Source organism: Plecotus auritus, assembly GCF_963455305.1.
Source record: "Plecotus auritus genome assembly, chromosome: 3".
In the NCBI taxonomy this organism is placed as follows: domain Eukaryota; kingdom Metazoa; phylum Chordata; class Mammalia; order Chiroptera; family Vespertilionidae; genus Plecotus; species Plecotus auritus.
In genome coordinates, this window is record NC_137772.1 from 191692748 (window position 1) to 191709537 (window position 16790).

At 38.8% G+C, this 16790-nt stretch overlaps 1 protein-coding gene across 2 annotated transcripts in view; it reads left to right on the forward strand.

The window, feature by feature from the left end:
• ITPR2 (inositol 1,4,5-trisphosphate receptor type 2) overlaps positions 1–16790 on the forward strand; it is a 456678-nt gene that overhangs the window by 224721 nt on the left and 215167 nt on the right. For both annotated transcript variants that reach the window (XM_080660463.1, XM_080660464.1), the window contains exons 33-35: positions 898–1026; positions 2182–2302; positions 16360–16550. In XM_080660463.1, coding sequence (XP_080516589.1) covers positions 898–1026; positions 2182–2302; positions 16360–16550 — 441 coding nt within the window. The remainder of the gene's footprint in view (positions 1–897; positions 1027–2181; positions 2303–16359; positions 16551–16790) is intronic.

Genomic DNA, 16790 nt, shown 5'->3' on the forward strand with positions numbered 1-16790 from the left:
TGATTAATCACCTTATTGAAATATCTGGAACATATGGCCACCATACTATTTACCTGCCATATTAAGAGAATACTTACACTTTCTCACTCTGTTTTTTTCAAACTGCATACTCCCCCGCCTTTATTCTTCTTTTTATCTTCTTGTCTTTTCATCACCCATCTTTGTTTTTCATTTGTTTTTAATCATGTATCTTAGCTTTTGCAATTTGTCTACCCTGACATGCTTGGAAATGTAGTTTGTTTAGTAAAATTACAAATTTCTGTCACATTAAATCCCATATAAAGTTCAGAGTCTATGTTCTCTGATTTATCTGCAGCTCTGGCATTGTCTCTTCCCGCTTTGCTTACTCTGAGAAGCAAGCCCACAAATGCACCCAGATAAACCTGTGGATGAAAAAGTCAAAATTATTGGAAAGGATTTTATCCTCTTTTAGCTTTCTGTTTTCCTTTCCAGATACTTTCTGGTTTGCATCCTCTAACCGGGGCTTGGTACAGATATTAATCACCATTAATCACATTCACCACTTTCTTATACTTATGACAGTTTCCTCGTTGACTTCTTCAGATTGACTGGAAAGGTATTTTTCAGAAAATCTAAGCTTGGGGATGGAGGGAGAAGGTTGTGTCCAACAGCAGGGAGATGTGGTTCAGGAAGAAGGGGCTGCGAGAGGAGAGGGGTGTCTGTGAATGGATTCTGGTCCTAGGATGAGATGATAACCAAACTTAAAGGAGGAATTACTACAGATTTTAGGCAGAGGTATTTCTATTCAAAGCAACTTTCAAAAGCAGAAGAAATGTTATAAACCACCATTTCAGACCATTTTTAGAAGGTCCAAGTATTGAGTTATAATTCAAAGATGTGATAGAATGTATTGAGCTGTTTTATTTTTACCCCCAGGTTTGCAACACAACCACAGACAGGAAACACGCAGACACCTCCCTGGAGAAGTGTGTGACTGAGTCCATCATGAGCATCGTGAGCGGCTTCTTCAATTCTCCTTTCTCAGACAACAGTACCAGCCTCCAGGTAGCTTAAACCAGCACATGCAAAGCATTCTTCCACACAGAATTTATGTGCCTTACTCAAGTGGGAGAAACTTTAACCTGATAAGGAAGTCCTTCCCTACATTTCTGAGGATGACATTTCTCATGTTAATTACTGTTACTCTCCTTTGTGAGTTTACTGAACTTTATTTTAAATAGAGAAGCCCCATCTTCCAGTTAAATTATTCTTGCTCCCCCTCTAAGCATAATGGGAACTTTCATATTGTATAATGACTGTTTGCCAACTGTCGAAATAAATTACACAATTATTTAAATGGATAGTCATTTTTACTCAATAATTCCACTTTAGTAATTTTTCTGGAAAGAATTAGCAGTGTTTTATATAGCATGATTTTCATTCAAATACTTATAAACTTCAAAGTTGACATCCACCACAAACAGGGGGTAGCTAAATAAATCCACTGTATCTGTAGTATTTATTAAAAATCATGTTTTAAAAGAAATATTTATGATTAGGAAAATGATCAGAAGTAAGAGTAAAACAGGCCACAGAATTGTATTATACTGTCATCCATGTTTTCATGCATACATACATGAAAAAACACAGTACAGTAATTATCTTCAAAATTTTGATACTGATTACCTCTACGTAGTAGAATAATTGGTAATTTTCATGTCAATGGTTTCCAAATATTTTACAATAACTGTATATTGCTCTTATAAAAATATAATTTCAATTATACTTTTTTTAGAAAAAACTTTAAAACTGAACCATTTCAAAATTGTTGTCTCCTCTACTTACCCATCATATGGAAACCAAAATGTACAATCAAACAAATACATCCAGAACACCTTCTCTCTATTTATACTGACAAATAAACCAGAGATTATAAAAATGTACTTAAGTTTATGTCACTGACTTCAAGAAATGCCATATTTTTCTGATTAAGAATACAGTTCAAATGCAAATAATTGACTTTCTATAGTGTCTGGCTCATGCCTCTCATGAAATAGATACGTAATAAATATTTTTGAATTAATATGCATTTAATAGCTCTGAAACTAAAAAAATTGTATTATGTTTCATTTTGATGAGCTACTTTGATAACGCATGAATACTGTATCAGGTGTGTTAATGGTTTAGTGGCCTCTTTGCCTTTCTTCTTTCTGTCTTCAGACACACCAGCCAGTTTTTATTCAGTTGCTGCAATCTGCCTTCAGAATTTACAATTGCACCTGGCCAAACCTAGCCCAGAAGGCCTCTGTGGAGTCCTGTATCAGAACTTTGGCTGAAGTGGGTAAGTCACAGTGTCGGATTTTACTTATTTTACATTTTGTTGAAGAAATCAGGCTTTTGGCTAATAGGCAATATAAGCAGCTTTTCAGTTTATAATTTAGTAAGAAAGCAGGTATAATTTCTGTAAAGCTTAGCAGTAATGATTAGCAAATGATTCTGAATATTGGGTAATTTTGAAGAGGATAATATAATTATATTTCTTTTAGAAAACTATCTTAAAATTTAATTATTTTATTGTTTAATTGTTCTATTTGTAAACTTAAACTTAATATTACATATGGCACTTTTAAGCCAGTGAGATCTTATAGGAATGAGTTTTGTTTAATTATCTCAGATTTCATTCTGGAATTGTCTTGTCTATTGAGTAGCCAGACTTATTAATACCTTCAACTGATGGTAGGCCTTATTGAGGATTTTTTAGTTTTCTAATTTTGTTTGACATCCATCAGTATTTATTGAGAGTCTATTATGTGTGGAAGGCTTCAAACATTACAAATGGCAAGGATGAGTAAATTCTAGAAAGAATTTCTCATAGATTTCTCTCTCATCTTTTCTTTTGTTGACATTAACTGGGGCCACCTTATAGATGGCAGAAGGGAGGAGGGAAAAGAAGTACAGGCTTGGATGGACTTAAAAATCAGAGGAGCTTGACCATTCTCTCCTCAGGCTGGTTCTGCAAGCATTGGGAAGGGCATCTTACAGTGTGTGTCATTACTGCTGACATTTATTGAGCACTTACCATGTGCAATGCTAAGCAATTTACATTCATTATCTCACTTAATTCTTAAATAGGGTTATTGAGTATTTACATTTCTTAGTTGCAGAAACAGAATTTTCTAGATGAGGTAACTTGGCTAAGGTTATAGTATGTGCTCAGTAAATATTGGATACTGAATAAATGATTTAACTAATTACTGACTTTTAAAACATTTTTTAGTCTTTTCCCCATACCTAAGTGATTTTATATTGACACAATTTAATGACTGCTTAATTTTAATTAAAATAAATTAAAAAGCAGTTAAAAGCCCAAGAGGATAATTGAAAATTATTAACACTAAGAGACTAATACAAGCTTGATAGATTTTTTTTTATACTAAAAAGAAACAATGCATTGTGAAGAAGATATCAGTCACAATAGCAATAAAAATATTAAATGCTTAAGGGACAACTTCACAAGAAACATGAGAGAATATATTATAATACCATTTTGAGGGATACAAAAGATTTTAATAAATGGAGAGATATACTGTTTCTGAATTGTAAGGAAGCTGTTTGGAATTCAGTTTGTAAGGAAGCTATAGATTATTGGAGGCAAGAATGACAAAACTGAAGCTGTCCTACTTTGGAGACATCATGAGACAGCAGGGTTCTTTGGAAAAGACAATAATGCTGGGAAAATAGAAGGCAGCAGGAAAAGAGGAAGACCAAACAGGAGATGGATTGACTCCATAAAAGAAGCCAGAGGCATGAGTCTACAGAGCTGAACAGGCCTATTTTGGACAGGACATTATGGATATCACCTACTCATAAGGTTGACATTGGAGCCGACTCAGTGGCCTGTAACACACAAGCATGCTGGCTCTCCTTCAATAAAAGCATCACTTTGATCCTTCCAAACCCCGGATCCCTTCTTTCTCACACCCTGCTCTCCCATAGCCCGTTTGGGCTTAGCCACCCCAAAGGATGTGTCCTCTGCCAGTTTGGCCTCTGACACCCTCCCGGGGAGGCTCCCACATTCTAAGTCAGGCTGCTTGCCTCTCTCAAGGACATCCTCTCCACCTAGCGTGGTCTCTGCTCTCTATGTGGGGTCACTTGGTCACGTGAATACCCTCCTCACCTCTGACACCCCTGCCAGGTTCTTCTTCAGTGTGGGTGCCCTTCTCACCCCACTCAAGTTCTGATTCTCCAGTGCTGGCAGCCTTCCACACAGGCGCCTCCACTCCTGTCTGGGCGCCAGTGCTCTGGACTGCCTCAGCTCCTGGTGTGCTCCTCGCTGACACTTAACTTTGCTCCTCCTTAAGTTTCAGGACTGAGTGATTCAAAAAGGGAAGGGAAGAAATCAAGGAAGAGGCCATAATATGTGTCCAAAATGAAGAAGGACATAGAAGAGAACCTAGTTTTTACTTTAAAAAGATACACATAGCAAAATGTCCAGAGGGCTATAAATAAAATATTAACGTTGCTTATCTCTGAGTGGGGGAATTATAGATGAATCCAGTCCTATTCATGCTTTTACATAACTTCTGAGTTTTTAATAGTATACATTCAAGCTATAATAAAACATGACTAAGAGCATTTTTATTTGGATCAAATCAGCTGGGACATTGACTAACCAGTAAAAAGACAAAATCCAAAGGAAAAAGAAAGAAATCTGATATGTTTTTCATAGGCACACATTGTCTCAGCTGCCAAGTATACGTCTATATTTTACATTTTAAGGAAGTCTCTCCTTCCCCCCCACTTCTCCCTCGCTGTCTCCTCTTCCTTATTTTCCTCCTCTTCTTCCTCCCTCAGTATTTAGCAAATGCTATGGGGAAAACACCAGTTGGCCCAGCGCAGAGCATAGATGGCATGCTGTTCATAACATTTAGAAACTGAGACACAAAGAACTTTGAGGCACAAGTAAGAATCCATGTTGTGCTTTCATCTGAGTTCCGACCTCAGTGGCATTCCTTGTGTAGTCAAAGCATAGAGGGATAGCAGAGCTTCAGGGGTTTAAAATAGTCACTGACACTGTATTAGTCTAAAGATAGCTTTTATTTCTAAGCTATAAGATTTCATTTTCTACCATTTCCTCTACTGGCCAGAAACCTTATGATGTAACGGGAAATCCTAGTTACTTTTCATATGCAATTAAGACATATGTGATGGGAAGTATAAAAATTTTTTAAAAAAATCTCTAAATCATGCCGAAACCGGTTTGGCTCAGTGGATAGAGCGCCGGCCTGCGGACTGAAGGGTCCCGGGTTCGATTCCGGTCAAGGGCATGTACCTTGGTTGCGGGCACATCCCCAGTGGGAGGTGTGCAGGAGGCAGCTGATCGATGTTTCTCTCTCATCGATGTTTCTAGCTTTCTATCCCTCTCCTTTCCTCTCTGTAAAATATCAATAAAATATATTAAAAAAAAAAATCTCTAAATCAATGATCAAGAGAGGTTTAGAAGAGTGATGTTTTTGTGTAAAACCTCAGTTTCATCTTTGTGAGAGGCATGCTTTCTTCCTCCTCTGTGTTTCTAGGTTCTATCCGAGTAGTTATCAAAGCTCTGGAAATTCTGTTCCTACTGGTCCTCTGCATTTGTACTTCTCCTTCCTCCCTCTCTATAAAGGCCTTTTTAAACCCATTATTACTTCCTTCTTGGATCTGTGTTGGAATTCACTGTTCTGTACTTCCCGCTTTCCTCAGTTAAATCTGCTACCAGAGTAATCTTCTTGAAGTGAAATTCTCAACGGAGACCCCAGCCTTCAGTGGCGTCCCTTTGCCTAACAAAGTAGACAGATTCCTCATTGCAACCTTCGTGGCTTCCACAACACAATCATACCTTCTTCCTTTTTGACCTTGCTGCTCACTGGTTCTCACACCCCTCCTATGTGACAGCATACTGAGCCATCATGCCCCATGCATTGCTCACACCATAACCTTTCCCTTTCTTTTTCCAATTTCTATCATTGCCATCTCTCAGCACCTTTTTTATTCCTCAAATTCCACTATAAAAACCATTCCTGACCCCCATTTGACCACTTATATTTTCTTATTGTCTTCACTTTATTTTAACTTATATCACCATCAATCTGCATCTTCACTCCTCTATTTGGTTTTAAGAGACAATAATTATGAAGTGTCTATCAAAATGAAATTAATGGAAAGCTATTGTCTAGAATGAAGAAATTGAAAAGCAAATTCTGCTTTGTGATGGTTAGATTTACCTTTTTATTTATTGGTGAATACTGATCATGGAAAAACATATAACTGAAATGAAAGGCATTCAGAAGCGAGCATTCATGGTAGTAAAGGGATCTAAACCCATCTTACTTGAGTAGTGATTAAAAACACTTGAAATATTTAGACAAAAGATATCTGAAGGGAACATAATAATTATCTCCCAACATTTGAAGGTGAGAATGAACTTCTTTTACAGCTTCCTAAGACTAGGGTTTTAACTGATATATGGCAGCTGTAAGAGGCATATTTTTATACCACTGTAAAGAATAACTATTTTACAATTATTTTTCTTTTAAAAACCTTAGGGTTCATATTTGATTCTTCCCTTTTGCTCACTTCCATTAAACACAACAGCAGATTCTATGGGTTCCACTTGCAAAGTACATATTCTTTTCTTTGTCTTGTGAGACAACCTTGTTCAGATCCACCATTATCTGACATGAACTACAGAATTGTCTCTTTACTCAACTCCCTACCTCCATTCCTGTCTTGCTACAGTCCATTTCCTAAATAACATCATGATCTCAAATTGCACATCAGGTTATATCACTCACCTGCTTAAAAGTTTCCATTGCACTTAAGAGTCATATTCCTTACCATGGCTTAGAAAGTCCCTCATCATCTGAGCTTCATCTACTTTTCCTAGTTTCTTACCCTCCTCCCAAATTCTACAAGGTTAGGTAACTCACCCAAGGTCACTTGAACAGGTGGGGACAGAGCCAGGATCTGAAGCCCTTCTAGACCGACATGCTAGCAGACATTTGTGACACTCTACTATCACAAATCAGTTTATGCAACATTACTCATTTTAAACCTTGAAGATACATACTATGGATAAATATGAATGCCCTTGGTCAGTTCTTGTTACTCAGTTTACTCATTTATATAAAATACAACAGTATGTGCTAGAAGTACTTTGAGAAAAAGCATCCAAGAATGACTTTCATATTATTGCATTTAAAAAAGAATTTTGCTCCATATGTTTCATAATCTTCAAATGATTTGGGAGGATTAATATTGGGTACTTTGTTGGCAACAAAATGTTTTTTCCAAATGGAAATTCTTTAAAATATCTTTTACAAATGGTTTGAATAATCAATCTTCAAGGCAATTGTTCTCCCGCCCCCAGTTTGAACATATATAAAATATTAACCCTTTGAGAAAAGAAATTTAGTCTCTGTTAAAACAAACATATCTGTTTTCATGTATCTAGGATGTTATAGTTGACTAGTGGCCCAATGCACAAATGAAGATTCGTGCAAGAATGGGTCTTCGTTCCCCTGGCTGCTGGCACCACCTTTGCTCTGGCCAGAGCAACCTTTCCGCTCCGGCGCAGAGCCGCCTTTCTGCCTTCCCACGCTGCCCAGAGGCCAGGAGCAGCTGAGGTGGTGCAAAATGCCTGCATCGTTGCCATGGCGATGCCACAAGGATTCCTCCCCCAGCCGCTCGGTGCCTGTGTATTCAAATTAACCCACCATCTTTGTTGGGTTAAATTGTATACTCCTGATTGGCTGGTGGACATCATGAAGGTATGGTCAATTAGCATGTTACTCTTTTATTAGGTAGATTGTAAAAAGAATTAGACATAATACATTCCTGTAATTATGGTTTTTAAAAACTCCATTATTACTTTTTAAAAATTAAATCTGCATACATTACAAAATAGGACCAAATCTTATAAAGTTTTTCATGTACTTAATTCAGCTCACTTATAATGATCCTTCATTATCTGAAATACCTTATTTTAATTGTTGGGGAAATGCAGCCTGTCAAACCATATTTCATGCCCTTAATGAATTTCTAGCACATCCAGGGTAAATAAAACAAGTACAGAAACTACAAAGCAGTAAAACTAAGTACCTTATCTGTTACATAGTTCTAGAGTCTGACTCAGTGCCTAGAGCACAGTAGCTACTCAAATATTTATTGCATGAATCAAATAAATAGGTAATTGTAAATAAACTAGAGGCCCAGTGCACAAAGTTTGTGCACGGGGAGGCGGGGCTGTCCCTCAGCCCAGCCTGCACCCTCTCCAATCTGGGACCCCTCGAGGGATGTCCGACCAGGTAGGATCAGGCCTAAACGGGCAGTCGGACATCCATCTCACAATCCAGGACTGCTGGCTGGCTCCCAACTGCTCGCCTGCCTGCCTTCCTGATTGCCTCTAACTGCTTCTGCCTGCCAGCCTGATCACCCCCTAACCACTCCCCTGCCAGCCTGATTGATGCCTAACTGCTCCCTTGCCAGCTTGTTTGCCCCTAACTGCCCTCCCCTGCAGGCCTGGTCACCCCTAACTGCCCTCCCCTGCAGGCCTGGTGCCCCCCTCAACTGCTCTCCCCTGCAGTCCTGGGTCCCCCCAAACTGCCCTTCCCTGCAGGCCCAGTCACCCCCAAATTCCTTCCTCTGCCAGCCTGGTCACCCCTAACTGCCCTCCCCTGCAGGCTTGATCGCCCCCAACTGCCCTCCCTTGCTGGCCTGTTCCCTCCCAACTGCCCTCCCCTGCTGGCCTGATCGCCCACAACTGCCCTCCCTTACAGACCTGGTCCCTCCCAACTGCCTTCCCCTGCTGGCCATCTTGTGGTGGCCATCTTGTGTCCACATGGGGGCAGTCATTTTTGACCACATGGGGGAAGCAATCTTGTGTGTTAAAGTGATGGTCAATTTGCATATTATTCTTTTATTAGATAGGATAGAGGCCTAGTGCACAGGTGGGGGCCAGCTGGTTTGACCTGAAGGGTGTCTCGGATCAGGGTGGGGGTTCCCTTGGGGCATGGGGCAGCCTGGGCGAGGGGCCTGTGGTGGTTTGCAGGCCTGCCACACCCCTGGATGACCCAAGCGGAGGCCCTGGTATCTGGGATTTATTTATCTTCTATAATTGAAACTTTGTAGCCTTGAGCAGAGCCAAGCCTCCTGCTTGCTCAGCGGCCGCAGCCATTTTTGTTGGGATTTATTTATCTTCTATAATTGAAACTTTGTAGCCTTGAATGGAGGCCAAGGCAGGCCAAGGCAGGTGGAAAGCTTGGCTTCCTCTATCGCCGGGGGCAAGTCAAGCCTCCTGCTCTCTCCAGCTCCATGGCTGCTGCCATTTTTGTTGGGATTTATTTATCTTCTATATTTGAAACTTTGTAGCCTTGAGCAGAGGCCAGGGCCTGCCAGGGCAGGCAGAAAGCTTGGCTTCCTCCATTGCCGGGGAAACCCAAGCCTCTTGCTCTCTCCGTAGCCACAGCCATCTTGGTTGGGTTAATTTGCATACTAGCTCCTGATTGGCTGGTGGGCATGGCTTGTCGGTGTAGCAGAGGTACAGTCAATTTGCATATTACTCTTCTATTAGTTAGGATGAATGAACATTCTACTCTTGTCATTGGCTGCATAATATTCTACTGTGTCCCTATATTTTAATTTATTTATCCCCATTGTTGTTTATTTATGTTGTTTCCAGTCATTTTGCACATGAAGGAGAATAAGGTAACTATCCAGGAGCAGAATTTCTGGGTATTTTAATTTTGACAGATACTGTCTTCCATAGAGATTGTTCAATTTACATGCCACAAGCAATGTAGGAGAGTATCTTTCTCCTTGACAATGTGGTATGTTCTCAAATCTCCCAATTTTTGCCAACCTTATAAGTAGAAAATATCATTACAGTTTTAAAGTGTATATCTTTTTATAAGTGAGGAAAGTTACCTTTCTATATGATTAAGTCATTGTTATTTCCTTTACAGTGAACTGTCACTTCTTATGCTTTGTTTGCTTTTTCTAAAGGTTTTGTTTTTCTCAATAATTTGTTTAGCCCTTTATTTATTAAGGAAATGAACTCTGCATATAAGTAACTATTTTTTTTCTTAAATTTTCATTCTCCATATGAACATTTATTTATATAGGCAGAAATTAACTTTCTTTTAGGCTTTTCAGATTCTCTTTTATCTTCAGAATGTCCTTGATCAGTCTGAGATTTTTTTAATTCCCACTGAGAATTTTCATGGTTGTAGGTTTTCTGTCTGTGTTTTTGATGTGGCTGTTTATAATGTTGAGCTATCTGGAATATATTTAGTTGTAAGGTATAGGGGGATAGCATCAACTTTATTTTTTCCAGATGACTAGTCAGGTGTGCCAATACTAGTTCTTGCATAACCCATAACATTATATTCTTTATTCAATTTGGGGACTAATTCAGTATAGTTTGAGTGCCAAACAGGAAAAATGCATTTCATATCTTTAATGTTCTTCATATTTAAACACACTAGTGCTTCAGTACAGATGTTTCCTGGATATTTTCACATGATACAGAATAGGTGCCACTCTCTGCGCACCCCGTTGGCCTTTTCTTTGCACCTGCTGTTCCTGAGGGTGTGTACAGTAGGGCTTGACAACCAACCGCGTGTTCTAATTAATGCTTGCACTTTCTGCTGCCTTTCCCCCTACCTGTCAGTTTATCTTTTTAAGCATTTTTTTTCAGGGCACCTTTCACTGCAATATGTGTGTTCTCAGGCATCTTGGTCTGGCAGATATCATCAGTAATTTTGTCTAATTAACATTTTTACATAATATGCAATATTTAATGAATAATAATTAGAAATAGATTTTGATTACATCTTAAAATGATTGTGAAGACTTGTCATATCCAGAGAATTTTCACGATTTATAAGCCTAATTAGTAGGTTAGCCTAATGATCAAAGTACCTGTGGATAAAGATAGCTCCTTTGAAGGAACAAGCTTTCTCTAGGCAAGGTTCTACAAAAGACAAATGCATTATTAATAATCCATGCTCTCTCCTATTTTTAAGGACTCCATATACTTTCTCTCTGACCAAATATTCTTAGCAAGATGGTATCTCAGTTGTACTTAGCAGCATTTCTTTTCTTTTTAAAAAAATATTTTTATTGATTTTTAGAGAGAGGGGAAGGGAGAGGGAGAGAAAGAGAAACATTGATGTAAGGTGGGACATTGGTCAATCAATCAACTGCCTTTTGCGCACCCCCTGCCAGGAATGGAGCCTGCAACCTAGGCATGTGCTCTGAACAGGAATCGAACCAGGAACCTTTTGGTGCATGGGACAATGCCCAACCAACTGAGCCACATTGGCCAGGGCAGGAGCATTTCTTTTTTAAGCTTTTAAATGTTAATGTGACCACTAAAGCACACAGTTGGAGTTCATGCTACACACCAGAAGAGTGACTAGTTGTAGTAAATTCATTAGTTCTTTTTTATTAAGAGGAAGAGAAGACAGGGACCATTATCCCAGGAATACGTCCTAGTTCACATTTCAATATACTATTAATAACAATTTTTCTAGCTGAATAAACATAAGCTAAGTTTCAATCATTTTTTGGTTGCATTTGGAAAATATTGTTCTAGCTATTAATGTTCTTGTGTGATCATGAATGATTTTCTTTTTCTAGTCACAACTTCTTTTCTGTTTTAATTTTAAAACAAATATATGGAAAGCCAAATTTGCATTGTTAAATTTTGCTTTCAAATTCATATTTATAATATTTTGACAGTGCAGAGAATCTATTTCAGGCCATGTCTTTAAAGGTATTAATATTTTTACATTTGCTTGAACACTTTTTATTAGTATCTACACAAGTTCTGTGTAGTATAAACATCAAGTTCTGTTTTTCCCAATTGAATAGTTAATTTTCTTTTATTCCCAAGAAATTGTGATTTAGCCTTTGGCTAGAATTTACCTGTGGTCATGAGAAGATAGTTTATCTTATCCAGTTAATTTATATTGTGTAATTTGTGCTAAGATGGGAGACTAGAAAATACGAATTAAAGTGGCAGTTTTGAGAATAACAAACAAAAAAATCCCTTTCAACAAATTTTGGAATATTGAAGTCTCCTCAGCCCCTGGTGCTGGCTATCGTGGGATAGTGGCAGACGCTCTCAAGGACATCTGGGAATTTGGAAGGTGGGTGAGATGTTCCTGACCTCACTAATGGGTGTGTGTGGCGGGTGCTGCTAAGAACAACGGAGGTGCTGCCATTGGGCTACATTCCCACTGGTGTCATTAAAAAATACTCATTGAGCACTTCCTTGCGTAAGTTACATTCATGGCAACAACACTTATTTAATGGTTGGTTGTATCGAATGTACCTCATTTCCAAAGGGGAGATAGATCCCGACGCCCCTCCCCCATTTGTTTCAATGGTTGTGGAAACTGAGTTATAATGTGTTTTGAGCAATATTAAGCCTTATGATTTTTTGTTGCTTAGAAAATAACAGATAAGCAGTATTATCCTCTGACTTGTAAATGTTTAGAGCAAACCCAGCTTATGTGTGAAGCAGCCAGAAAAGGATGAGAGTCTTGCCAAGATTTGCTCACCGTGCGGGATTAAGTATTTATAAAAAATACGTGCAGCTTGGCAGTGTCTGTCCCTCAGATGGGACAGGCGGGCAGTTGCTCTGCTGTGAGTGATGGACATAAACAGACACAATGTATGCTCTGGAAAAGGGAACTTTATGATGAATATTAGGAAAACACTCACTAGAGAAATCTAGGGAGTGGTGCAATTGATTGTTTAGGGTTGTCTTGGAGGTGTTATTATTTCCTTGAAACTTCAGCCGGAGCTGTTTTTTAAATTGGTAACTCTTTGTGTAGGTAGCTGAAATTGTTTATTTTCAAAGGAGTTTTTAAGTACCTTTCAGCTTCAGTACTGCCTACTGTTGTTGCTTTCCTTTCATTATATGAAACAAGCCAGATTTATTCATTCATTCTCATTCTCCCTCTGCCCCCATTCTTTCCTTCCTATTTCCATTCATTTTTATAAAGTCTTCCATTGACTATCATTATAACTTGAAATGATATCCTTGTATACCTATCTCTTGATTTAGCAGCTCTAAATAATGTCTATATGATCCACACTGTGAACAATAAGGAAATTAAGTACTGCCTTTATTTTCCCCCTTACCCGCCCCCCTCTGTGTTCTAATGATTGCTTACTAGATTGTAGGTTTTATGTTGTTATAATTGTAACATTTGTATTCTACTCTAAAATATAATGACATACCTTATAGGTTGATAACATTTAAAAATACATTTTCAGAGCTCTATAATATGATGATGGGTAAGTTTTTTTAATAGTATAAACATTAGAGACAGAATATAGTGCTGTGATATTGAACCTTTTCTAAGGAAGAGAATTTCCCAGTCATTAATGTCTAACAGGTCTTTCCTTTGTTTCTAGCTTTGTTCTCTGCTTCATATTCACACCCAGTTGCCACGATTTCTTGTATTCATGTTGACATTTTCTTGGATCCCTTTCTTGTTTTGGGAGGGAGTAATTTTCATAGGGTTTCAGAGACAAAGTTCTGAGCCTTGCATATTCTGAAATGTTTTTATTTGGGAATGACATTTGATTTTTTAAAAAATATGTATTTTTATTGATTTCAGAGAGGAAAGGAAAGGGAGAGAGAGAGAAACATCAATGATGAGAGAGAATTATTGATCCGCTGCCTCCTGCATGCCCCACACTGGGGATCGAGCCCGCAACCAGGGCATGTGCCTGACCCACAATCAAATGGTGACATCCTGGTTCATAGGTAGACATTCAACTGAGCCAAACCGGCCCGGCTGACTTTTCGTTCAGATGGGCATAAACTCTTAGTTTCAAAATCTCTGTCCATCTGGTCTTTAAATCCATTATTGTACTAACTTCTAGCATTCAATATTTATTGATGGTGGGAAGTCTTTTGCCAGTCTGATTTTCTATAGGAATCCCGCCCCTCCCCAGAAATTCTTGCAGTTTTTCTCCTTGCTGTTGGCATTTATATCAGTTTTGTAGGGCTGTCATAACAAATCCCATAACTAGATTGATTAAAACAACAGAAATTTATTAACAAAAAAATATGGAATGCTTCATGAATTTGCATGTCATCCTTGCGCAGGGGGCCATGCTAATTTTCTCTGTATCGTTCCAATTTTAGTATATGTGCTGCCGAAGCGAGCACTAACAGAAATTTATTAAAACAACCGCAGCACCACGCTCTTTCGAAAGACTCTAGGGATGAATCTGTTCCAGACTTCCTCTTAGTTTCTGGTGTTAATTGGCATTTCTTGGCTTGCAGCTGCGCACATCCAGTCTTTGCCTCCATCTTCACATTGTGTTTTTCCCTAAGTGGAGTCAGGCGATGGGGGCTGCTAAGATGCTGAGGCTCTCATCTGTCAGTGTCCCCTGTCTATTCAGCACCACTGCAGACAGTGACTGGCTCAGCAGCTGAGAGGTGCTCCTGACCAAGGCGGGGCTGGAGACAGACTTGGCTCAGGCTGCATTTCCAGGGGATGAGGGGCTGTGGTGGGAGAGCAGCTCCCAGTGCGGAGAAGACAGACATTGAAGGCTGATTTCTCTACGGGCAGTCTCGTGTACTAGTAAACGACAGGGCTGACCCAGAGTTCGGGTTGAGGGGCTGTGTAAATGGTATGCAGGCTTCGTGTGCGTGTGTGTGTGTGTGTGTGTGTGTGTGTGTGTGTGTGTGTGTGTGTGGAGCTGTCTGATCTTTTTGCTGGAGCTGCCTCTTCTCTCTCCCCCATTCTGCATCTTATTGAGGAAGATCTCTGGAGTTCCTTCAAGCTCTGTTCCCCTTCTCTGCCAGGTCCTAACACCTGCATTTGGCATTCTCTCCAGGCAGGTATCCCACTTTCTGGAGAGAACATTTCCACATTTCCTAACTTTATCTCCTGAATAGATCCCGCTACTGCCAGCTGCTCTGTTTATGCTAGTCCGATGGAGGAGGGCCTTAAATTCCCAGCTATCCAGATGTTCTTATTGAGTGAGTTGCCTCAGTGACTGCCCCAGACCCCTTACCACTCTTAGTGTTGGTTGATTGTGCACCTAGGGAGGCCTGTTCTAACTTGAATCTCTTGTAAAACAGTTTCACCTCTTCTCTGAGGGACTAATCCCACCCTCACTCTGCAGAAATGCCTCCACATTTCTGTTTTCCTCGTGACGAGCATTCTCATTTTTTAATGTTGTTGTGTAAGTCTGATAAAATATGAATTTCAGTTGATTTGGGGAAGAAGGACATATACTGTGTGCCATTTTCCAATGCAGGTTTTGTATATCTTCCATTAAAAACTTTTTTTCCTCTAGGGTATTTTACAACTTAAAATGTTGTATGTATGTACGTGCATGTGCACAGACACATACACACTAATTAATGAATGGGCCAGCAGGATTTTCTTATGTTTTCTTATTTTCCTTGGCAACTGGGAAAGTACAAATGTGCATGTTTGTCATGCAGGATTTTTCTATAGTGATGCTGTAGAACAGTGGTTCTCAACCTTTCTAATGCCGCGACCCTTTAATACAGTTCCTCATGCTGTGGTGACCCCTAACCATAAAATTATTTTCGTTGAATCGTAATGTAAATGAATCATAATGTAAATACCTGTGTTTTCCGATGGTCTTAGGCTCTACAGCAGCGGTTCTCACAGGTTGAGAACCACTAGCAGGGTCGCCTAAGACCATCACAAAACACAGATATTTACATTATGATTCATAACAGTAGCAAAATTACAGTTATGAAGTAGCAACGAAAATAATTTTATGGTTGGGGGTCACCACAACATGAGGAACTGTATTAAAGGGTTGCGGCATGAGAAAGGTTGAGAACCACTGCTGTAGAAAGTACATTTCGAACATTAAGCATAAGAAATCAAGTAAGTTTTTGAATATTTAATGAGCCCACTTTAATAACTGACCTTAAAAATTGATATACTTTTATGTTAAAAGCTTTTGAAGTTATATAAAATAATTTAATGGCAGAGTTTAAAGATTTGATGCTTTTTCTTTTTAATCAACATGTAACATTGTATTAAAGTGTACAATGTAATGATTTGTAATAAGTATATTGAAAAATAATTACCATTATAGATTTAGATCTGTCACCTCACATAGTTACAGATTTTTTTCTTGAATACTTTTAATATCTACTCTTTAGCTACTTGCAAATATATAGTACAATATTGTTAAGTATAGTCGCCTTCTGTCCATTACATCCCAGATCTCATGTATCTTATGTTTTTCTTTTTTATTTGTTCTCTGTTTATACAATTATTTTGATCACGTGTAAAAAACTTTAGTCAAATTAAGAGGGAAATATTTTAAAATCTTTTTCAGCAAAGAATCGTGGAATTGCTATTCCAGTGGATTTGGATAGTCAAGTTAATACTCTTTTCTTGAAGAACCATTCAAATATGGTGCAGAGAGCAGCCATGGGTTGGAGACTGTCAGCTCGCTCTGGACCCCGCTTTAAGGAAGCTCTTGGAGGACCTGCTTGGGATTATAGAAATATTATTGAAAAGTTACAGGTATAATGCGAGCATGAAATGGCATTAATATTTTCTAAATTACATCATTAACATATGTAGTTACACAAGTAAAATATGGTTGAAAATATCCAATTCTAGTTGGGGACCAGGCTTTACTTTATGACTTCCTACTGGTCATATTGGATTAGAGCCTGCACATATGAATTCATTTAACTTTAATTACTTATGTAAAGGCCCTCTCTCCAACTACAGTCACATTATGAAGTACGGGGGGCGGGG